This window comes from Aythya marila (assembly GCF_965140915.1).
Source record: "Aythya marila genome assembly, chromosome: 10".
Taxonomy (NCBI): Eukaryota; Metazoa; Chordata; class Aves; order Anseriformes; family Anatidae; genus Aythya; species Aythya marila.
Window position 1 is genome coordinate 4,599,711 of NC_139051.1, and position 24,895 is coordinate 4,624,605.

Here is a 24,895-nt window from a genome sequence, read left to right on the forward strand (position 1 = left end):
GAGGGTGAGTTTGTGGGGTGAGCTCGGCTCCAGCCCCCCGCAGCCCCCACCAGGGGGGCTTGGGGCCGCGGGATGCTGCGGCCGTTTGTCCTCCAGCGCTTGGGGCAGCTTGTGTTAGGCAGCAGGGAGGGACCTACGAAAGGAAAACAGACCTTTGACAGGAGCTGTAGGGAGGGGATCAAAAATGCGAGTTTTATCAGGATATTTCAGCGTTTTAACACTGACTACTGACCTGACAACAGGACTGCACCGAGACCTTTTTTGTATGCATTCAATTGTGAGAAGTAAACAAACTGCCTTGTATCCTGTGTTTGGTAACTGGGTGGGGAGCGCAGTTTGGCAACGTGCGTTGCTTTTAAATTCTTTCTTGGACAATGGGCCTTGTATACTTTTATATCCTGGCTTTTCAAAGTAGAGCGTGTTCGAGAGCTTTTCTTGGGATAGCCGGGAAGACAACCACACGGGCATCAGGCGATTTGTGTGAAGTTGTCGGGCTTTGGGGGTGTTTTTTTTTCAATGCTAACTTCGTACTCAGATGGCAAATAGGTAAAGCACAGATTACTGCAGCTAATTTATTTATTTATTACAAAATACCCCTTATTATATAGAGACACACTAAATATACATTAAATATATGTCTATTCGGAGCGGGAACATCTGTGGAGGCAAGGATTGCTCCTAATGGATCTGTCGCTGCAGCTTGCATTCATCTGGTGCTGTTGGCAATAGTTGCAACAACTGGATCTGTCTGAGCAAGCTGTGGCACAGAGATGAAAACTCTCCAAGTTCCAGTATGGCTAAACACTCACTTGTTTAACTGTTCCCGAAGTTACAGATCTTCCTGGGAAATAAGAAAAATGAACTTGCCTGTCGGTACAGTTGTAGGTATGCAGTTGCTTGTAGTATTAAGATTGATGGGGCATGGCAACACAAAAACAACTATTTAAGGATTTTAATCGAAGTAATTGCCATTGTCCTTAACTTTCCCCAAATACTAGGTGGTTTTTTTTTTCTTCCCATTTTTTTTTTTTTTTCTTTTCCTTTAAACCCCCCTGTGACTGTGTCACATTCAGCGCAGCGGGGCTGGAGGGCTCCAGCGCCCTGGCAGAAGGTGGGGCCCCGGCCCCTGGCTGGTGGCCGTCAGCCCTGCTCCTGTGACCCGGGTGGATTTTTCCTGCTTGACACCAGCAGGGAACGGGGCCAGCGATCCTCCGCACCGATACCAGGGAGGGGCCACCGACCGCTGGCGGTCTGGCCGGGCTTTATTTGCAAAAGTGTGTAGTTTTGCAAGAGTTAATTTTTTTTTTTCCATAATTGTTAGCCATAATGTGTATAAGACCTCCACCTTGATATGATTCCTAGCAGATTAGGGATATTAGATAATTTCCTTCTATTTATTGTACTACTGCACTGTATTATCTTTCTATCACTCAGATAATTACTAAGGAAATCTACATTAATTTTTTTTGGCTAGCACAAGGAACTGCTAAACACTGGCATGATGTATTGATGTTTTACACAACAAAAGTTTTCCTCCTGTCATTGTACAATAAATAAAAAGATATTTATCAAAACGCAAAGCCTTTCATGGATTTTAAAGAACAAAGCAAATAAAACACAAGATGAGCATGGAAGCAAAACCTAGAGGCTTCCTTAACTGAACAAAATTAAGGACTCAGAAGCCTGGAGTACTGTACATATTAAACACTCACATTCAAGTAAGATGTTGTTTGCTAAATTATGAATGTGTGTAATTAAAATCTAGTGGCTGTTTCTATGAAAGATTTACAATGTTATTTCATCGTTTGTCATGGCTAATTAACAATATTAGATGAAGTTTTTCTTCTTCAAAGGTCTGATTTTTTCTCATTTATTTATGTCAGAAGTGATAAACAGAGTAGTTAAAAGCTTCTCCGGGTACAGTAGTGAGAAAAGCAACATGTTCTTTTACACCTCGGAGGTTCAGGGTTCACGTCCCTGCAGAGTAAAGCAACTCCGTCTTCTTTAGAGTGAGAATAATTAAAATTTTCAAAGTGCACAAGTAGCAGCCTTAAATACAGCAAAGAATAATTCTGCACGTAACAAAGTATTGTTGCTTGATGGATGGATAAGAGAGAGTAAGTGTAAAATACCATAAATCAAGCCGGTTGTACTGCCTTAATTGTCGAGACAACCCGTGCATGAGCAAACAGAGCAGAGTACAGGGCTGTTTTTCATGACGTCCAAGCGCGGTGTGGTTACGTGGGGCAACTCACATTCGGCGTGTTCTTTGCTTCGAAGAACTGCCCCGGGCTTCCACAGCTGCCAGCAGCGTTTGCTCCATCCACCACTGAAGGGCAGCTGCTTCTGGGGTAAAACACAGCCACGTGCACCAAATTCTGCATGCGTTTTTCATTGGGATTGCAGGAGGAATTGAGGTGGGATTAAAGTATTCACCAGAGGTGGAAATTTCCTGCAGCCTTGTTGGTAGCTCCAGCACCTACATGAGCCTTGGGGTCCTTGGTACTGGGTGGTGGGCTCGCTGTCCTTCCTTGCTACCAAATGACTGTGATCAGGAGTTGCAGTCTGTTGAGCCTGCAAGTCCTCTGTTAATATTTTTTGCTCTGTATTGACAAATGTGCATTTTTTTTTCTTTTCCAGCCCCAGCAACAGCAGGTGGCTACACAGCAGTTGGCCTTTCAGCAGCAACTCTTACAGATGCAGCAGTTGCAGCAGCAGCACCTCCTGACTTTGCAGCGTCAAGGGCTGCTAACGATCCAGCCTGGCCAGCCTACTCTGCCTTTGCAGCCCCTTGCACAAGGTAGGTGAGGGCTTGGGGGGCTGCCGAGCAGGCAGACAGCACCTGCACACCGAATTGTCACTCAGTGAGACACAGAGATCTCATAGGCTTGCAAAATAACGAGCAAAGAAACATTCTGACAGACAAGGTGGGCAGTAGAAAGGTATTTTTGAGAAGGGCAGCACTGAAACCATGGGCTGCTCTCGCTAGCAGGGGGCAGGTGGTTTGGAGTTTGGATTCAATTTGTACAGCTGTATCCAGCCTGGCGGACTCGAAGCTGCTGGTTGTACTAATCTGTACTTGAAATCCTCCGCAGGAGGCTTCCTAATAAAATTTTGGTGCTGGGTTCATGGCTTAGGATAGCGTGAGAGCAGCTTTTTCTTCTTATTATTTTTTTTCATGTGCTATTTTGGCCCTTTCTGGCTCTACCACTGGCGGGGAGCTGGGCACAGAGGAGCGCTGATCGCACACTGCCGAGCTGTAGAAATGCGATTGCCCTTTTCTGCAGCTGAAAGGGAAAGGTGGCAGTGTCTCCTCTCCATGCCTGTTTATATGTCCTTCATTTCACTGCCTCTGGACGTCAGAGCTTCATTCTTCCCTCCACGCTGAGGCAAATTGGGATTAACTCCATTTAATTTTAATGGTGTTATACTGGTGTTATTGACAATTAGATCCTCCTACATCTTTATTCGGTCCCGCACTCTGCAGGAAGTTACTGATTTGCTGAAATCCCTACTTTATTTTTTCTAAAGATACTGATACGTTGAAAGCGATAGCTACTTAAATCACAATACTTTTGGCAGTAATCACAACCTGGGCAGTTTTGTTCTTTCTTTTCCTTCTTGGCTTAATACATATAGTTTTTTTCAACTGGGTTTCAGTACAACCTCTAGGACATTTTAACAGACTTGTCTGAGCTCTTGTCTGTTGTGATTAAAGCAGGTGGTTCAAAGTTGGCATGGCTCAGGGAGGACCAGGTCTTTCAACTAAGATGCTGGTGTTTCTGAATAGTCGAGCCTTTTCCTTCCCTTTGCCCCCTAATAAATTTAAACACCCACCTCAACAACTGGAGTCAGCTCAGCTTGAAATGATTTGGGCTCTTCAAAGCAGCCTTGGGGCTGCTACTGGTTGCTAAACCATATAATGAATTTACATTCAGCTCTGTTCAGTTAAATGGGGTGGTGGGAGAAATTGCTTCTGCCCTTCACCTTCCCTTTTTCTGTGTGTGTAGCTGCAAAAGGGAAGCGAGGTGCCTGGTGAGCGTTAACTGGTGTGGACAGAGGGAGATGAAGCCGGGGAGTGGAATCTGCTCTGCCACGTGGCTGCATGGTTTGCTCAGGCTTGTTTTTCATTTTTGCAAGACCCTCAAAGGTGTTTGAGCACCAAGCCCCCTTCTGGGGAACCCATGCTTCCCTCTGCAGGACTGGGTTTGGCTTTCCTGCATCCCAGAACCAGCCTGCTGACGTTAGACTTGTCCTGCTGCAGGAAGGCGAGTGGCAGGGAGCTGCAGGATCAGGCCCGGGGGTGGCTCGTGGGTCACCATCAGCGTGCCGAGGGCTGGGGAGAAGGCACAAGATGAGCTCGGGAAAAAGGGCATGTAGACCGGGGCCATTTGTACTTGCAGAATGGTGTAACGCGCCTTAATTACGCCTCGGATTTATTGTTGGAAACATCACAAGCCGTTCCCACGTGCCCACTGGACTCAAGCTTCAACCTTTCTAATTTTTCCCACAGCTCCTATACTATTAAGTTTGCTCAGTGAGGTTCATTGTACAGTACATCAGTTAAGCTGTCCAAAGGAGGGCAATTGGGCAGTGACAAGACACGCTCATGTGTAATGTGAAAGAAATGAATGTGGTGATGCATGAAGTGTAATCTGTGCAGTAACACATCGGAGACACCAGTAGGTAATTCAGCAGTCGTGGCATTGATTGATACGGCTAGCGGCGCGGTGCCACTATTAGTCCTCGCCACGTTGGGAAGAAGCCTATTTTAAAACCGAAGGGGTGCCAGAGAGAGCCCAAACACAAACAGGAGGGTCCCGAGGCTGCGCTGGGCAGGGAGATGAGCCTCGAGCAGCGGGGGGCCGGGGCCGGCTGGGGGCGGAGGAGAGCCCGAGAATTCAGGCAGGTTGCAATCCAGCGCGATTTTTTTTGATCAGAGAGACGATGGCTTAAAACTGATGTCATTACGAGGTTTAAATCAACTTTCTGCTTGCTTGAACATGGTCACCTGGGTATGGAGGTACAAGGACACAAAGAGGTTGAGCAACTCTGTTTGTCTTTGAGCCGGTGATACCTGGGGTTGGGAAATTGAGTTCCGTGAGCGGTAATCTGTCAACTGTCCCCACAACATACATTTTTTAAACCTGTGCCTACATTTTCTTTCATAATGAAGGGGACTAGTTGTCCTGAAAAATGCAACGAGGAGCCAGGGCTATAGTTTAAAATAATTGGTAATGGACACTTCTTATTTAAGAAAAAAAAATAAATTACATATATCATGCTCTTTTGTTTTCAGAACAGTTGGCAAGAGTGAGACAAATACTGTCAGTGTGCATATAAAAAGAAAAATCCAGCCCTCCAGTTAATGTAGCTATGAATTTGGTTAAGAGCATTTTGCTTTTTATTCTTAAGTATCTATAATAGCAATAAATGTTTCTAAGGAGAGAATGCTACTTCATAAGTGGGGTTTTGTTATGTTTTTAGAACTAATACATTGTTCAAAGCTGTATTTTAGTTTCAGTGCTTGCCTATTGTCTTACACAAAATAGCACATCCTTTAGTGTTATATTTGTGTAATCTGTGCTGGTTTGTATTTAGACACATCTATAATCTAGATTTTACATCTGTACATAGTAGCAATTTAAAAATAAACCACATTTCAGCAGCGTTCGGAGCTGTGAGAGCTAGATCTTTAGGAGCTGTAAAATGAAACTGCAAATCACACTTCAGATCACTAGTGAGTGAAAATAATAGGACGGAGACATGAAGGTGCCTGATTGCTCCCGTAGATCTGGCAGTTTCAGGTCTAAATCCCCTTATTTGTACGTACGAAGTTGTGGCACAAGCAGTAGTGAGCTCGGGTAATTGCAGTGCAGTTCTGGGAATCGGACTGAAAATTTACCTCTCGCTATTAAAATGAAACTGTTAAATGGTAAATTACATAATTTATTGCGAGTGTTCATGAATCTATTCGACTTACTTTTACCATTTGTTCTATTATTTTATTTAACCATTTTGCCAGATGAGTAATGAGCGTACCTTTCAGCTGCCCAATTTGACAGGCTAGTTAGGAATGCTCTTCAGAATTATTCTGAAAGAACGACATTTGGGGAAGGAGAGAGGCTTTTTTTTTTTTTTATAATAATTTTATTTTTTAATAATCAAATGATGTCAGCGATGCTTTCATTTTTGAACGATGGATTGTGTGCAGGCATGTATGACATCACAGCTAACTCTTCTCTAATGGCATCCAGCCTGAAATCCTTATTTTCTCCATCATTTTTTCCCCCGAAATGGGCATTTTGTATTTCTCTTTCGCTATATGCTATGGTTCTCTTTTGTGCTAATAAGAGCTACCCTCGTATAGGAAGTTAGAACAACCCCCTTGACTTTTAGAGGATCTACGGAGAGATATGAATATATGTTATTCATATCACAATATATAATACTGAATGTGTCTATTTTAACAGCTGTATAACTCTGCAGGCTGCAGATGAAGTATCCAGAAGTGACCGGGAGGGGAAGGAAAGGGGAAAGGAGAAGCAGGGACAGAGAAAGGAGAGTGGGCACGGCCCCTTCGCCAATTAAAAACTGATTTGTCCAGATAGGGGCTGGTAGGAGGGGGGAAGGCAGTTATTCTTTCCCTATTTGCTTATTCTCGAAAATAAAAATAGGTGTCGACTCATACGGTCTCCTATCAATATGTTATCATCAACAGACAAGTCTATTCACTATTGTTTCCATTGAGTAAACAGTGGTGTAAGGGTCAGCCGCGCTCGCAGGTAATTGTTAGTGCGCAGACAGCGCTGTCAAGCGTGTTAGCTAAAAATACATCCCACACTGTCACTTCACAAGGTGTTTGAAAATAATAGCCCAGATACAGCAAAACAGGACATAGGCTTGTGTACTGACCTTTTTCTTTGTTTAATTTGCTCAGAGGTTTAATTTCAGGGGACAAGTAATAATTGAATGTGTCTAATAACTAAATGCTCATTTGGGACAGAATCCATCAAAATATAATTGGCATTTGGTTCTTATGAAAGGAAAATGACGTGGCTTTAGAGGAATGGATGTGTCCTACGAATATCTGATCACTTAATGTATAAATTGAAGCCTCTTTTATAATATATATTAATTGCAGATACTTAAGGTTTTGAGCATTTTTTAGTAGTGAACCGTTACCGGAGACCAACTGTTTTTGTTAATGCTACTCTCAGAAAGGCGGGGAAGGTTATTGGTCTGTCGTGCAATAATTTACTCCTCTTTGATATGCAAACGATCCACGGTGAATATAAAAAAATCCTATCAGACTCATTTCACAGTTCTTAACCACTTAGATTCTCTGGAGTCTATCGCCTCATTAGACCAGTGCTCTCCAAAGCTAGCATAATTAAAATCTTTAACAGTTTAGCAAAGTAAAGATGTTTGGCTGATCACGTTGAGATGATTATCTATCCATTGTATTCTAAATGACAAAAATAAATTAAATTTAGACCTTGGCATTTTTTATTATGTGTTTCAAATGAATATAATGCATACTGCTTTTTTTTTTTTTATTTCAATACCTTAGGTTTGGTGAGATACATGGCTGCTTGAGCTGCTGCTGTACACTCAGAAAATGGCAGGTTTCCTTAGGATAGCTCCAGTGCCACGACACACTGAAACAATGAATAGTCATCCAAATGATCTCGAAGCACAGGGATGAGAAACCTCTTTAAAAACACACAGACGCTGCCTTTTATTTTTATTTTTTTCTGAATATTGAAGCGGTGCGTCTCTGCTGCTCATTTTTTCCCATGGCCTTGTGAAAGAGCACTGAAATAGCCTTCAATTCGAGAACTCGACTTGTTTGATCGTGTCACAAATATAGGCTTTATCCAAAACCATGATCTCACTGTGAACCCAAGCCATGCTGACGTGTGTGCCCCCTGCTCCAGACAAAAATACAGCCCACTGGAGTTTGCAAAGTTTTCACTCAGACTATTTATTGAATGCTGCACGCATGTCCCAAGCCTGGTGTCCATTTTAGCACAATCAAAAAACATTTTTTTTTGATTTCTTGAAGCTTATTTTATGTTTTCATTTTACTTTTGAATGGCTCATTAGCATTGATCTAAGAAATGACAGTAATAATAGTGTTACTTGTATAGAAAGTTATACAGTTTTTCAGTAGACACATCCATCAATTAAGTGAGCAGTTCGAGAAACCAAAATTAATGAGAAAGATAGGTGTGTTAATGAAATAATCATAGTATAATCAATTTGACTGTTAAAATTTGAAAAGCATTTCAGGAAGACAATATGAATTCATAATTTATGTCTAAAAGTGATTAATAAAAACTGTATTTAATAACAAAGCTATTTGTCATCATTTAAAACTTAAGCACAAAATTAGTCATATTGTGGTTCGTGTTGTCATAATAATAAAGCTGAGTGGTTTTTTTCCCCCAGACCTTCCTTCCTTTTAAAAACAGGTTAGGATGTATTTATTTTCCTTAAAACAACAAAAAATAAGCTGAAATGAAACTTCTCCAGCTGACTGCAGAGCAGCCCTTGGCCGCCCTTGCTGTGAGCTCGGGGGATTTCTGCCTGAGGAGGGCCCGGGCCCTCTGGTCTAAAAATTACAGAAAGCAATAATAATCCATGTGCTGTTGGGAGGGGGTTGTGTGGCGTGGATCTCCTTCCCCCAGACCCCACATTTAGCCCTGGAGAGGTATCGCAGGTGCACACCAGAAAACGTCGCAGGAGGCGTGCAGCGTTCAGGATTAGCCTTTAGTTATTTAAAAAAATATGAAATAAAATACATGCGTGTAAACACACACACACAAAACTAACACTAGGCTTTGTTTACTGACTCTTTGATTTAATTACTGTTTGAAGACGGCCGAATTAGCTGTTAATTGATTTAATTATCCAATTTGTTTGTTTCAGGCATGATTCCAACAGAACTGCAGCAGCTCTGGAAGGAAGTGACAAGCTCGCACACAGCCGAGGAGGCAGCCAGCAACAACCACAGCAGCCTCGACCTGTCCACCACCTGCGTCTCTTCGTCCGCGCCGTCTAAGACCTCCTTAATAATAAACCCACACGCCTCAACTAACGGACAGCTATCGGTCCACACTCCTAAACGGGAGAGGTAGGTGCTGCTGGAGTTGCCATCCAGCCTCGTGCCTAAAATGAGGGCAGAATTGTCGGGAACGGTGGCCAACAGGCTTGGCCTCGATTTTGTCCTCCCCATCTTGCTCTGTCTGATTTTGGCTTGGTTGAATGGAGTCTCCACTGGGCAGAATACGCTCCTTTTGTTCAGATCTTTGCGGCTTGTTAATTGGATCAATGTGGGCACAATTAGCTAATTAAAAGTGCATTGGATAAGCGCATGGAGGAAAGTGTGAAGAGCGTAAGCTGGTTTTCTTGAGAGTTTTGCATCACAGGTAGTGGTACTCCTGATGTGCTTTGGGTTTGCAGACCAGAGGTGAAAACAATGTCAGTTGGTCACTACAGGCTGTTTTAGCACACAGCCCCTGCTTTTTGCCAAATTTCAGCACCCCCTCTCATCTGAGACTTTTGCCTCTTTTTCTATGTATTTACCTGCTTTTGCAAAGCAGGCTAGACTTGAGTTTGCTAGGTTCCTCTAAAACAAAGTGATTTTTTTTTTAAGTGCTGATAAAATTAGCTAACTGGTGTTGTTTGGCTTTTAAAAGTGTGAGTTAATTTATACTTGCTAGTCTCGCATTGTTAGAAGAAATGGCTTAAATCAGGGGTTGTCTGTTGATGTGCTTCTCAGCACGGGCTCTGCTTTATTCGCAAGGATGCTTTATTGCAGGTTTGTTTCTTTACACCCCCAGATTTCACTGAGGCGTGTCTAACAACATAACTTTTGCTCACGGTGAGATAGACGGGCTGGGGCTGCGGGCAGCAGCGCTGCCAACGCTGCGGCAGAGGAGAGGGGTCTTGGGGAGCACGTGAGCATCCTCGGTGCACCGGGAGCATCGTGCTTCTTTGCATTCAGGAGAGCCCCTTCACCCATCTAGAAACGTTACGTCAGATGCTAGTGAAAGCTGGGTTTTATGGAAACTGATGGCTTTGTCTTTCCATCCTCCTTTCATTCATTAGAAAGAGGATAATGGAATTTTTAAGCCATAGAGTTTGTATTTCTAGTGGCCTGAAAGTAGATTGGTACCGAAGCTATATAAATGCCTCTTTTATCTTTCTAATATTAAGAAAATAGTGGTGTTGGGGATGGATAGGTTTAAAAGAACACCACGCCCTGTGTTTGAAAGAACTGCTGTGTGCATGAGGCATCATTTTCTATCCATGGCAAGGACGTGGCAGAACATTAGTGTACACGTTTATAATGTGTGCAAGTGTCAAGGACATGATTTTCATGAAGACTTAGATGGGATGCTAAAACAAACCGATGCTTACTAAACAATCAAGTTCCCTTTTTGCTACATGTGGAGCTGAACAAGATGGGTTTATGACTTCCCAATAATTGTTGTATCTAGTTTATAAAACAAAAACTCATGCAATGAAATGAATGCTGCATAGACACACGTGCTGTCTGCTAATGGCAGTCTAGCCAAGGAGACAACGTGCCATTGCTGTGTAGGTTGAAAGGCAGAGGAAATAACACGAATCTAGGCTGAAGTCAGAATTTTCTCATGTGTTCTGTGAAGTGGGACTGTAAATCTGTGCGTCTGAGCGCTGAGTGCTGTTGTGTAATTGTGGCCTGGAGGTAATCAGGATCTACAAACAAGGAGATACATACGTTTTTATTAGTAAAGTTCCAAATAAATTAATTAGGAAGGCATAAACATGCCACAGTATTGTTTGTGACTGAATGTGGTTGGAAGACTTAGAATCCTCTGTTGTTGAATTGATAGATGCATTGTTAAAGCTTGTCATTATGCTTCACTTAGGTTTCTATTGAGTTCTCTTCAATATCAAAATACAAAAATAGTTGTATTTAGGAATACAAATAGGAGGGCTGCAGAGTTTGCTTTATCTCGCCGCTATTTGGTTCACTGAAGGTTTACGCCATCCATTTGCTGCAGTGATTGAATTACATCTTTATCCCTAAGTAGAGCAGGAGACTACAGGCAGAAGAATGCCTACGGATGCACTTAAGGGTTTTGTTGCAGTCTCATCAGGCCCCGTGGTGCCTGCCTGCATTTCAGATGACACAGAAGCTCCTCTTGTTTGGAGGCGTTGAGCTGGCTTCCTTTCTGAAGGGTATTTATCTCTGGCCAGGGCTCTCGGGGTGGCGAGTGAGCAATGAGAGGAGTGTGGATGTGCGGCAGCATCAGGTGTATGCCTGAAAGCCCCCAGGAGGTGAAATTTAGCCCCGTTACAAACAGCACAGGCACGGGCAGAGTTCTGGTGGCTTTTTGATGGCAGAGGCTAGGACTGGAAATAACGGTGGATCTGGCAGGAGCACGGCTTGGCTGGACGTGCGGGGAAATCTGTGCCTGTTCTTGAGCCCAGCTGGTTCAGCTGAGCTGCCAGTGCAGCAGGGCTCGTGGAAATGGTCCCTAGCCTGCCATCAGGTCAGGTGGGGCTGTCGGGTTTGGGGTTGCCACTTCCCCTACCTCCTTCCTGATGAATGTGCAGAACAAGCCGACTTTGCATTTGTCACCCTGTTATGGGGAGGCTGATACATTGGGGTTGGGTCTCCCAAAGAGCACCCAGAACCTGCCCACTCGCCTGTAGCATTTGATGAGATGTGCGTGGTGCTGCTGCCCCACGGCTGGGTGCTTAGCACGGGGGGGCTGCGTCCTGGCACCGTGTGGGTGCAGGAGGGCCCGTGCGGGGCTCTGTGAGCACGCCGACCGCATCCGGGGTGCACGCTCTGTGCAGAGTCAACTGCTGGCTGGGGTCTGGTACGACCAGGAGCTATTTATTTAGATTTAAACAACAATAAAAAGCGCGTAGTAAAAGCTGTAAGTGTCCTAACAGTTAACCACAGCCACATCATAACGACTGCCCAGCAGCAATAAATAATCATATACAGGTAACATTAACTTTTAGGGTGTGCTGTAAAGCTGCTTCCCCCCCCTCTTCCCTCTTGGGCTTTTGAGAAGGAGTGGGCTGTGGGAGGCAAGTTGGTTATGGGGGAGTTACTGTCATCGCTGTCATCGCTGGCACTTGGTGCTGGATAGTTCAGGCCGTGTTTTATGGGGCTCCTGATCCTGCTGGTCAGCGCGTGAGCCCTGTGAGGCAGGAGGCGCTCGGCTGGCTGCAGGGGCAGCAGAAGCACCTGTGTGCGAGTCCTCGGTGAGCGGCAGCTCGGCTGAACGGGCAGGGTAAAAGCACGTTGTCGCTGTAAAGAAGTTTCAAAATAGCAGGAGGAAGGCACTCACTGGCTGCTCGGCGTGCCCACGCGTCGCCGTGCCGCGGGCCCAGCGCCACCGCTGCGCACGGAGGAAGAAGCTCCGGTGCCGTGCTGGGCAAGTTCTCCTGCACGGCACGGAGCCAAGGGCAGGCGGGTGGCCAGCGTCACCCCAGGACGTGGCCAAGCTTCAGGGCAGCAACGTGCCCTCGGAAGCAGGAGGCAGCCCCTGTTGTGGGCATGGGCCAGGGAGGATATTGGTGCTGCGTTTGGTTTATACGTGCCCTGTGCATGGGGCTTTCACGGGAATGAAACGATTCCAGCTATAAATAATGGGTTAATGCTTTCATTCATTTGGGCTTTAAATGTATATTACATCCATGCTTTTGTCCCACATTTCGCCCCGTTCCTGTAAGTAGCAGCAGCAGCAGCTCTGGGGTTTGGTGCACAGCAATCTGTTAAGGAGATAAATAATCTGCTTTGGCATGACACTCCTACTCTCCTCTTTAATTTGTCTTACACAAGGAAAATTATAATTAAATCATTCAGGGTAAACCCTTGAGTGTAGAGAAGGAAAAAACACACTTTGGTAAAGATTGCCAATAGAGACCAACTTCCCTGTTGTGCCGTGCGGAGACATTTATCAATATTCAGCACTATTAAAGAGAGAACATTTCGTGTGATTTGTGAGGCGGATGCCAAAGCTCAAATCAAGGCTTGTTAAGATCCTTTCCCCATGCAATCATGGGCATTCAGCATCATTAGAATTCAGCACTGACTGTGTGTTTCATGCTTTGATTTTACTCAGACAATTTAATAATGTTTATTGTGCTGATTATATATATAAATTCACTCAATGCAATAAACATACCTCAGTCATCAGTACCCTAAGGGAAATATTTAGTTATAGATACTTGTATTCACTCAGGATAAGCGAAAGTGAGACCATCAGCCAGCACGCAAACCTCTCATCATCTTATCAGCATTTGGGTTTCTTCAGTAGCGAGCGTTTTTCCTCCACCTCGGTAAATAAATAAATTAGGGCAGCCAGTTCCGTACATCTGCTGGGCTTACAGATGTCAAGGACAGGACCGGCTTTCATGCATCTTCCTTGGGGAAAGCTTGGTTATTTTCATGGGAAGAGCAGAGGAACAGAGCTGAGGGATGTGCAGTCACTTGAGGTGACTGCTGACTGTAACCTGATGGGCAGCGGGCATCCCAAAATCTGCGTGTGCAGGGATATTTCCGATGTGGGTAGGTTTTACAGTGGAGGTGGCTCTGGCTGAACACGTGCTGGGAGATTTTCAGGTGCTCTTGAGCTTGTGAGCCCTCCAGAAAGTCCCTGCCCCTACTGTGTTTGGTGTCTCTGCATCTCGGGACAGCCCAGGTTCACCCCTTGCGCTGTGTCTGGGCCGTTCCTGTGTTCACTGGAGGCTGTACCTCCAGAAGTGAGCCAGTGAAGGTGCAGATCTGTTTGGGAAACAGCTGTTTGCAAGAGGAAGAGTTGGAGGGGAAGACTGCATGTCCAGGAGACCTTTCTCCATCTTGCAGCAATCCCACGTTTGTCTCCTGATGTCTTTGTGTCCCTTCCTGCCCTACTTGCCTCCCGTCCTCCCACCTAAGCAAGCGGCCATCTCATAGGAAAGATGGATGAGATAAACGGGGGTTTTTAAATGGCTGTTCCTTGCCAGTGTCACAGGAGGAAGGAGGCTGGAGAAAGCTCTGAAGGGGAGCGAGTGGAAGGGCCTGGCAGACCCCTGCTCTGCTGCTCTGGCTTAATGCCTCTGTTTTACTGTTGTTATCTGCCGTGCCAGCTGATCCTCCCATCGAAATCCCAGGGCCCTTAGACGAGGGCATTAGGATTCAGCACAATTAAGAATTACAGATTTCGGTCCATTATTAATGCTCGGGATGAAACGCTTCAGCCCGCAGTCCATATGCTCCCCGGGCCTGATCCTCCCCTGGCCGGCAGCTCCGCGCGCTCCCCGGCCCTCACTCGGCGCTGGTGCCAGCAGCACTGCTCAGCCGCGGCTCCTCCCAGCTGCTCCTCGCGGTTATCTGAGCTCCTTGCACTTCACCATCAGAGTTTAATTTGGGTTGGTTTCCTCAAATCCATCCCTCATTTAGCAGTGGGTATTCCCATGGTGCTGCCTCCCCGACGGCGCTTGGACACTGCATGGGACCTATGTGCAAACCCCACCAGGACCCTACCAGCACCTGAGCAGCTCGTGGGGCTGGCTGGGGGCACCAAGTGACTCCCTTTCGTGGCTGCATTCCTTCCTGACGTGCCCAGAGCTGGGGCTGTCACAGCATCACCCACACGGTGACTGTACAGCTTGCAGCACCCGACCCGATCCTGCCGGAGCTGCCGAAATCGCCGCCGTTGCTCTCCCCGTCTGAGTCAGCGCTCAGGGTAATGGGCTTTGAAAAGTGCCGGCTGTGACTCAGACCTGGAGTTGCTGCTCTTTGGTTTGAAACCTCAGCAGCCCTTGGTGTTGGTACCGGTACCCGAAATGGGGCCGTAGCACCCCATGCTGCCTGCCCCCATGTCCTTCTTTCTGAGGAGCCTCCTGGCAGTCACACAGACTGTTTGCTCCCAGTCCATTTGGGCGTCCTTTGATCACGTTACAGCTTTCAGAGAACTGTTTGCTAAACCCTAGAAAGGTGTTTCTGGTTCATTTTTTTTGTTGTTTCCCCCCCCAGAAGATGCTGAGTAACCCATCTGTAGGCACTTGGCGCCGCCCCGGGATGTGCCCTGCCACCAGGGAGCTCCCGAACACACCCGGCTGGTTGGTTCCCGGTCACATGTAATAATGAGCACTTGTACAACTCCAAACACTAAGCTAATGTATCAAAAAGCACTTAAAATAGATCGGGTGAGCCTTGGCAGACACAGAACAGAACTTTTCCAAATTTTAGCATATGTATTGTTTTATTCCTCCATCTGGCCAACAGATCATTGTTTGATATCTGAGTGCTTTGCATATCTCCTCCCTTTTCTTGCAACTGAGATACTTACACGTGCGTTTAATACAGCTTAATGCTATTTTTACATAGCAGAGAAATAGCTGATGGCTTTCTGTTAATTGCATGCACTTTGCAGTTAAACTTTTACTAAAACATTCCTGTCTAAATACTTGAAGTCCAATGAAAATTTGTCCTCTTCTTTTATTAGAGGTGTTTATGTAGCGGTCTTAAAAAGTGACCTGGTTTTGTTTTACTGCACTGTGGATTCCTGTTCTTTTTTTTTTTTTCTTCCATTTTTTTTCTTTTTTTTTTTTTTTTTTTCCTTTTTTTTTGGGTTTTCTCCCATGTGCAAGTTGTCCTTCCTCAGCATTTGTTAGGAGACCTGACTGTCCCAAAGAGCTGAGCAGGGAGCTAATGAAGAGCTGCACCATTTCTTTAGCGTACATCCCCCAGCCCGAGCGTGGAAAAGAAACACCCTTGAAAATGCCGTAAAAGCGGAGAAGTTAGGTGATTTTTGTGTGACTATTTTCTCTGCTGTTCAATAAAAGCGAGGCCGTTAGCCTGACAGCTGTTATATCATGTTATACCGCGCTGCTAAGATATTGAGTAGCATTTAAAGTAGAACGCCACCATTAAGCTTTATAAACTTTATCCATTTCACTATGGTTTAATGGAAAAAAATGAGTTTTTCAATAAAATGACATCATTTTTCCCAGGTTGTAACGTTCACTTTACAACTGTTTTTCTTTAATTCAATTTATTTTACTTTTCTTTTTCTTGGCGTCCTTTTTTTTTTTTCTTGCAGTCCGAGAGGGGGGAGATCTCCCTTCGTAGAGCAGCTGGGTCCTGCTCAGAGCCCTTCTCTCTCCTCCCTCGACATCTCACGCTGAGCTGGGCTCTGCTTTTGTCGGGCTGAGGTCGGTGCTGGGGATTTGTGCCCTACCTGCTGCACTCGCAGCAAAATTGTGCAGAGCAGCGTGCGCAGTGCAGGCAGGTACTTTTCGTAGCACTGGTGCTTTCTGGGGGCGTGGGGCTCTAATTTCTCCCCATGCTCGGGAAAAACACATGTATATTTGATGTTGTATTCTTCTCATTAATGCCACGGTGTAAGCCCAGGGAAGGAAACGGCCACCTTGCGTTGCAGCTCGTCAGTTTGGGCCGCGGGGATGGAGACGATAACCGATCCTTTGGGAAACGGGCTCGGGAGCCGAGCAACGGATCTGCTGGCCAGAGAATCCTTTTGACTGTAATTTTCCTTTTTGTGCCTACTCAAAAATAACATTGTGATGGGCCCTTAAATACCACTTCATACACAGAGCACAATTTCCACAGCACAGGTGGTGCTAATATAGGACAGTCCCCCAGGCACTTGTCGCCAGGAGTTGTACAGCTTGTTCAGTGTCTGCATCCATATGGCAATCTGTCCCATTCATAGAAAGACATTGTAGCTGTGCCTGTGGGTGCTGTGGTCAATGTAGTGTAAAAAGTAGATTTTTAACTCTCGGCAACCTACGTTCTGCTGTTTGTTTTATTGTGGAATCCAATTTATAACGGGGGGGGGAACAAATCAGCTCCGAGCGGATTCCAGAACAATCTCGCTGGCTGCAGTTTGTGTTTGCTCTTGGAGCGCCTGGTTAATCAGCAGGTGCACCAGCCCCGCTCCCAGCCCCGCTCTAATGAACAGTTTACAGGAAGTCTTGCTCGGAAGAAACATTTTCGTCCTTGTTTATACTGCGAATTAACTCCGAAGTTGCAAAGCTGTAAACGATGGTAGCTGGCCGCCTGCGTCACGCAACTCTTTCTTCCCTCTTTATCTTCTCCTTTCCTTCTTTTTGGGTGCCGAGGTGACGTGGCACAGCCTCCCTGGCTGTGCAGTGACGAGGAGGATGCCGGGTGCCCCGCTGCCACCCATGCCCTGCTGCTGCCACCGGGGTGCCCCAAGGAAGGGCACAGCACAGCAAAGGGGCTCCCGCAGAGGGGGGCCGGAGCCGTGGCGGGGCGCAGCGGTTCGAGGATAAACAAGTGAGCGTGATTTATGGCTGCTCTGGTAGCTCTCATCCCGCTGCCAAATGTTGTTCTGCTTTAGCGTGACTATTTGTTATGCCTTTCAGTAAACACAAACAAATAGACGCCTAGCACCTGCAGCAGCATCTGATATTTACACTACCTGTATGATTCAGCGCGCTTCCCTGGGGAAACAGGCTGGTGTCCTATAGATTTCAGTGCTTTTTGAAACCAGCATCCTTAGGAGGGAAAGCAGGCGGCGGGGAGAATTCAGCAGCTTAACTGTGCTTCTCCCTTCGAGTAACTATTTATCACAATTATTTTTAGGACTGTTTTTCCCAAATGGCGCTTTTTCAGCCGCCACAGGACCGTGGCGGTGCAGGACTGTCACCGCCTATGTGATGTGACAGTCACCTTCTGTGCTGCCTTGGGTGCGCCTGTGGGACAGGGGTGGGAGATACCGAAGTGAATAATCCATGCTAATCGTATCTGTTGACGGCTCACCGGTTTGTTTAGGGGGGAAAGATTTGCCTGGGCTCTAAAGGTAGCAGGACGTAATTGTGGTGTTCAACAAGAACAGATCTTGTTTCTCGGGGTTTTCTTTTGCTGTATATTTAAGTGTAACAACAGAATATAAATTGCAGTGAAATAAGGTCGGCAAACAGGATCTTTTTACAAAGTATGTATGTATGGCTGTAATTTTACACCTCGGTCTCGGTGAAGTTCAAGGTCTAATCCTGAGTTTTTTAATCTTGCGTGTGTTCTTAAAAGCGTTGCTGAACCGGGGCCAAAGCCTTGCCATTGCCCCATCCCTCTGCCCCACAAACGGGCTGTATAGGAAGGATGGGGCTGCTGGGCTGAAAGTATAGAAAAAAAATCCAAGCACACCAGAAAGTGGTACGATCACATTTTTTTCCTAATTAAACTAAGATACTGAATCAATCCCTTTTCATCTGAGTAAATTAGGAGACAGTTCAGCGAGGAATAAAAGGAGATTTAGCAAGGATAAGTAGAAAGCAGACCGGATAGGAACTAAAAAATTCCAAACTGCCTTCTCAAACCGCCACGTCAGCCGCTCTTGAGCAACAGAGGTGGGATGTTCTGTGCCGTGTCGCAGCGAAGAAGGTGAGTGCAGTCATGGGTGGTGTAAACACGCATCTCGCATCCGAGTCGGTCCTTTTTCCTGGCCCCCATTATGCAGAACCAGTTGCACCACAATTAGAGCGCGATGTACAATTGGCCTCTCTCTTGCAGAAAGGATCAAGAGAAGCTGGAGCAAATCTAGAGGAGAGCAGCTAGGATGATAAAGGAGTTGGAGGGAATAGGCTATGAAGACAGATTAAAGGGAATTAAAGATCTACACCCTGGAAAAATAGAGGCTCTAGGAGGATGTGATTATGGTATGTAAGTACATGAAGTGATGCTACAAAGAGGGAGAGGGAAAAAATTGTTCTCGTTAGTTAGCAATGCTGGAATTTAAAATCCAGCGTTTCAAATCATGTGCGTCTGGGTATATTTGATGTACTTTTCACTACAGTACTGAGGCACAAGGTTGAAATAAAAAATACGAGTTTTAAATAGTACAGAAACTCGTTAATGCTAAATTCAAGTGCAGGAATGGAATTGCCACCTGATAAGTGATGGATTCAATGCTGTGGGTTTTCTCTTTTTTATTCTCCTTTTTTTTTTTTTTTTTTTTTTTTTCCAGTGGGCATTTCTTTTAAATAGTCTAGCAATGGACTCAGTTCCTCCAAGGAGATGATGCAGGGCAGTGGCTGTTGGGGCCCCGTGGCAGTTGTGCTGCGGGGTGGGAAGCGGGGCTGCCACTGGAAGAAGTACGAAGTACATTTAGAGTGCTAGAGGGTCATAATGTTGATTAATAATCCAAACCATCCGTTCACAGATTAAAACCAGAAGATGATGTGTTTAATTATCCAGTCTGGTTATACTCTCGCAGTGTGCTGTGGGGAAGGGGGTGGAGAAGCAGGGGAATACGAGCCAGATTTTGTCCTAGTCTTGCTGCAAATGCCCCGGCGCTCCCCGTGCAGGAGGCGTGCAGGGAGCGGTGCCGCGGTCGCGTGAGGGCGTCGGGCAGGGGTTGGCAGTGCTCTGCTGCTCTCCTGTTACATCGGCAGTGCTGGGCCTTTGGATTTTTATTTTTTTTTTCCTACCCAAGTATACAAGTTGGTGCGCTCCGATTAGAAGAGAGGATTTCAGCCTGTAGGCTGCAGTTTTAACCTGATTTGTCTTAAATTGGTGTAGTCATTTAAAATGTAATATACTACTCCTGTTACTTCCAATAGGGCTTGATGTAAAACATGAGCTTCTTTTAGCTCTCGCTCTGGATGCGGACTGAAGCAGTGAGGAAGGGGAGAAAGGCAGCCTTACAAAGCAGCCACAAACCTGCACACCAGCTCCCCATATCGCTGCCGCTGGCCACGCACATCAAATGTCACCTCTCCCAAAGGCCCACGGCCCTCTGCGAAGCTTTACCTAGCGGTGGAGAGGCATTTACTGTGCTCAGACAATTCTCTCTTCACATCAAATACCTGCTTTCTGGGCAGTTACTGGGGCTGGGGTGGAGGCATGAATAGTTAGCCAGGCTGAGTACGTGGATTTAATGCTGCTCTTGATAGATATTTTTTTCTGAATCACAATTTAGAAAGGAAAGGGGTGCTAGGCCACATGGGTATTAATTCAAAAGGATTTGTACCACTGTAACTTCACTGCAAAACATACCTTTATTCACTTGATTCTGTCATGAAGACAGAAACTTGCATTTGAGTATGGGTGTTTGTCTCTTGTTAGTGACTTAGGAAATGGTTACTACAAGGATTTAATCGTTACAGCTTCCATTTTGATTTTAAATATCACAAGTGTTTCTGGCTCAGAGAATTTTGATATTTTCACCAGATTTATTCCTCCTGTGCCTTTTGGTGAGGTTTAGGGCTCCCCAGGCAGTCCCGAGCGCAGGAGACCCATCTCGGTTCCCAGTGGTGTCTCACCCCCTCCTGTACAGGACAGAAAGCAGCAGCGGTGGCGTTTCGTGGCTGTGCCACCCACCTCAACCCGAGGCACTGCGTGGTGCGAGGCTGAGCCCCGTGCTCCCACCCAGGCTTTGCACCCCCATCACCTTCACGGCACCTGGCAAAGATGAAGTCACTTCCCGTTGCCTCTGAAAAGTAAAAAAATAATAATTAAAAAAAGGCAATTCTGCAATTCTGTGGGCGCTCGGCTCGGACCTCTTCCAAGAGGAAAGCAGGAGATGTGGTATTGATTTTTTCAGTGTGCAGGTGGCTCAGGCATGTTCTGCACTGTTAAAACGTGAGCAGATGCTTCATAACTGTAATAGAAAATAAGGATGCTTCTCTACATCCCTGACTTCCCCCAGTGTTTTGGCAAAGATCGTTGGCCCAAGCAGATGTGGAAGGGAGACAGTGGAATATGAACTATGTCAGTGTCATGAATATTTAAAATACGGTCCGCTGTGTGGCAGAAGTACTGTTTATTACTGAGGCTTCTGCTTGCTTGGCTTTTACATCCAACCGTGACTTTCTTGCCAGTGTTTCCAAGCATGGTACCCGCTTTCACCTGGTTAGTAAGTATGGAAGAAGTGAACCACACAGCAGGGGTGGCTCTCGTGCTGGTGCTTTGGTCGCTGCTTTCCCCTGTACATTGTGCTCCTGTCTCTAGTTTGGGTAAATGCCACTCGGTTTCTTCCTCTGGGCTTAGCTGCCTGCGGCTTCTCTACCTGCAAGTCCCCAGTGATGCTGCAGCCCAGCAGACACATCCCAGAAGCTCGCTGGGCAAAACTGTGTAGGTGAGTTGTGGTTCACTTCCAGAGCTCCCAGGGTGATGGAGGCAGCAGTACAGCCCCCTGTGCTACACACACAGCTCCCAGGGCCCTGGGAGCACCTGGCCCTTGGCCCTGGCCCCGTGGAGCCGCCTTTCCGGAAGGCAGGCTGCAGGCAGCGAGAGCTAAGTGGACACTTACGCAGTTTGCAGCTTCCCACATGGATTTCGTTATTTTGCCGTATGTCATGAATAAGCTGACTTACGCAAGAAATTTTACTTGCCAGAGGGTTATTTGTTGTGCTTTGATGTAATAACGCTGCACTGTTGCATTATTTGGAATTAATTCTATTGTATGGTAAGCGTTTTGTATGCAAATAGCTTGCAAGGAAGATAAAAAAAGACATCTTGATTTTGCATCGTGTGTTCCTTCGTCGTATTGTTACAAAATCGCTTCCACTTAACTGCTGTTGCATCACCAGTACCCAACCAGGAATACGCATTCCTGGGAAGGAGAGGGTGACAGAAACAAACACCTACTCTAATGTGTCATTAGAAATCAAACAGACCAAAAACTTGCTTCTGCTTGCCAATGCTCGGATCTTCTGCGAGTCTGTCTCCGCAGTGAGACCAAGGATGCATCAGAAACTGCGCCTGCACGCAGACACAATATCATCGAGCAATTAAAAAATATACATTCGTATTGTGCCCGGAGAAATGTTTGTTTATGTACTGGATTAAAATCTTCATTTTCCACCTCTGTTTGCTTAAACAAAGTGAGTACTTAGATCGGCTAAAGGAAAACAGAGTTCCCCATTCATTTCCACTGGCTGTGTATCTTTTGTGCGTTATATCCGTTCCTGCATAAACCGCCCTTTGTTTTGTTTCGAGGTGCTTCTTAAGGCTGCACCAGCGAACAAGTGGCAATCTATAACATCTCCAGAAGTGGGATGGATAAAATAGCAGTAATCTGATAGTGACACATAAAGGTCACTGAAACGCACGACTGAAAAGCCCCGGAGCGGGATCGCAGTAACTGGCTTCGGAAAGGCGCTGCCTACGGAGGGTGCCTGCGTTTTTCTTTACATACCGAGGGCTTTTTTTTCCTCTTTGAAGTATCTATTTTTGGTAGGTTTAAGTAGTTGCTCTGCTCTGTCACATGGCAGTGGAAGCTGTACGTAGGTGTTAAGTATATTACGCTTAGCATCTTGTTAGCAGAAACGACCTTTTAAGTTCCTGTTTACGGTCAGCGCCGGTCTCCCTGGCTATTGACAGCACCAGCCTTGCACACGCTGAGCGCGGTGTACAGTTGATACTCTCTTGGTCATTCATTCATTTTCTTTGGACACAATACCCAGGGTATCATGTCCTACATAGTTTGTCTTGTCTTGTGCAAGATCCCTGGAAAGAAAGGAGATTTGCACTTGGATTTAAAAAATAAATACAAATCTCGGTAGGACTCTTTCCGTTGACTTGGCCATGGCCTTTAGGCTCTTGCGGAGAAACTTTAAAAAACCCTGCTGGGGGTTTAAGCCATGTGACTGCTGTTGATATTATAATGAGATTTACAGTGCTTAAACCCCACAGGAGACCGACTCCTTACTTGGTGTCACATGGCGTTTCTGCACTCGTCTTGGGGTATGGGTAACACTCGCTGCGTAAATTAATAGGCTACAATTTTTTGGGTTCTGCCAAACAGACTGAAATCATAACTCTCATATAGAGTCTTCATGGACTTTAATGGAGTGTTAACATGAAAGCCTACTTCCTCACACTTTGCTTTATGCAGATGTAGAAGCAGATGACAAAACCCATTATTTTCCAAATTACTCTTTTCCAATGTGTATGGAGGGCATTTGACCATATGCATGTCTAACTGGAGTGGACAGTGTGTCTTCAGCCGTCCTCCCTCTTTTTCAACTGAGGAAACGTGTGCTGTAGTAATTTTCTAATTTCCTTGCAAGGACTGCATTGGTCCCTTTGTTCTTTTCAAAATCTCAACAGATAAAACCTCTCCCCACTTGCATGTTTTAAAATCTGATTAAGTGAAATATTCCCTTATAGAGAAAATCTTTGCAAGTCTTTCCACCTACAGTGGCTTTTTTTTTTTTTTTTTTTTTTTTTTTTTTTTTTTTTTAGGAAATAAGGTAGTTAGTGCATGTATTTATGCTTGAAGAACTATTTGGAAACTGTCAGAAATAATATTTTAATGAAATCATGAATTCATTTCATGTGCATCTCATAATATCTTTTCCAGTCAGATCTGTACCTTTTTGCTTCAAGAGGAATTAAAAAAAGATTAAAAATCCTTCAGTTATCTACAGATTATTGGTGGGCCCAAACACAGAACTGGTGGAATCTGGGCAGGAATTTCTCAGACAACTTCCTTGCATTTGAGTTAACACTTCTTGGCTATTTTTTACAGCGCTCCTGCTATCCGGTGCATGAGAAATAATACGAACAAAATTTTGTTACAGTCTGCAGGCAGATAATATTACAGAACAAGAATAAACGGCATTTCCACATGTGTATAAACATAAAATGGCAGAAAGTAGGTGTTTATCCGTAACGTTACCTGTAATCCAGGATAAAATAAGTCATAAAAGCCACACCTAGATGCTGGTATGTGTTCATATCCTTTGTGTATGTTTGAAGTTCATAATACAGCACAGGCACGCTGTAGCAAAAAGATTTGCCGTGAAAAATAGATACGTGTGTAAGCATAAAATAGAGATTTCAATATTATTTTGACATTTTATGTTTAAAGTCATCTAAGGTTATGGAAAATGTTGCAAAAATAATTCCTTTACTTAAGAAGTTTCCATGCAGAAGTTGAATAAAGAAGATATTTTAGAATATGGTTCATCAGTTAGTGCAACAGATACATTTCCCTGAGCACCACATGGCCTGGATCAAAGCGTCTCATGACTTGGATCAGTGCAGCCAAATCATTACGTATTGATTGGAATCCCGCTGAAGGATTAACCCCTTAGTGTTCATACGAGTTTTTTCTTTAACCCTGCTTTCAGTAGTCAGAAAGCTCTGTGACGTTGCTGCCAAATCTTAGCGAGGTTAACAGCCCCCACTAACCCCTCGTGCTGTGGAGTCCTTTGATTACATGGCTCCTTTTTTATGATGGGTTTCACATTTGAAAGTATGGGTGAATCTGTTTTACTGGGATGTAAGAAGGCTGCACTTGTGCAAAGAAACAGCCTGCAAGAGGAGAGAAATAAAACTGGGGGGGGAAAAAAGCAGTAAGAAACTAAAAGGAACAAACAAAAAGAAAACACAAAAAAGAAACACCCACCCCATCAAGTAGATAACATGATGGGAAAAAGCCAAGGCTGCAAACTTGGTGCTTTTCTTCTTTCTACAGTGGTGTGGAACAGCTTGGGTCTAGCTGCATTGTGTTATAAGAATATCTCTCTTTATGGAGATGACTTTTCTTCCCAATGAAGTTGAATTGTAAATATGCAATGTTCATAAATTTCTCAGCAAAATATCAAGCAGGATATTAAGCAGGTCTGTCAAATGATTTCTCCCCCGTCCATGTTAATTTAAATTCTTTACAAAGCTTTTAATTAATGAATGAAATGTAGGAGGATAGCTAAGTAAGAATGACACGTTTCACTCTGCAAATGGTATTTAATTCCGCATGAAAACCCATGCACAGCGTCAGGTGGGTACCGTGAGATGTTAGGGATGTTTCAGGATCTGTTGTTTGCTGCTCTTTGGAGTCTTTGTGAGGAGTAATTGGTGCGGTACGTTCAGTTACAACACTTTCTCTCTTTTCTCTTTCTC

General features: G+C 45.1%; 1 protein-coding gene across 12 annotated transcripts in view; it reads left to right on the forward strand.

The window, feature by feature from the left end:
* Positions 1-24,895, forward strand: part of FOXP1 (forkhead box P1) — a 364,978-nt gene that overhangs the window by 293,026 nt on the left and 47,057 nt on the right. For all 12 annotated transcript variants that reach the window (XM_082768411.1, XM_082768410.1, XM_082768404.1 and 9 more), the window contains 2 exons: positions 2,641-2,800; positions 8,935-9,139. In XM_082768411.1, the coding sequence (XP_082624537.1) occupies positions 2,641-2,800; positions 8,935-9,139 (365 nt within the window). The remainder of the gene's footprint in view (positions 1-2,640; positions 2,801-8,934; positions 9,140-24,895) is intronic.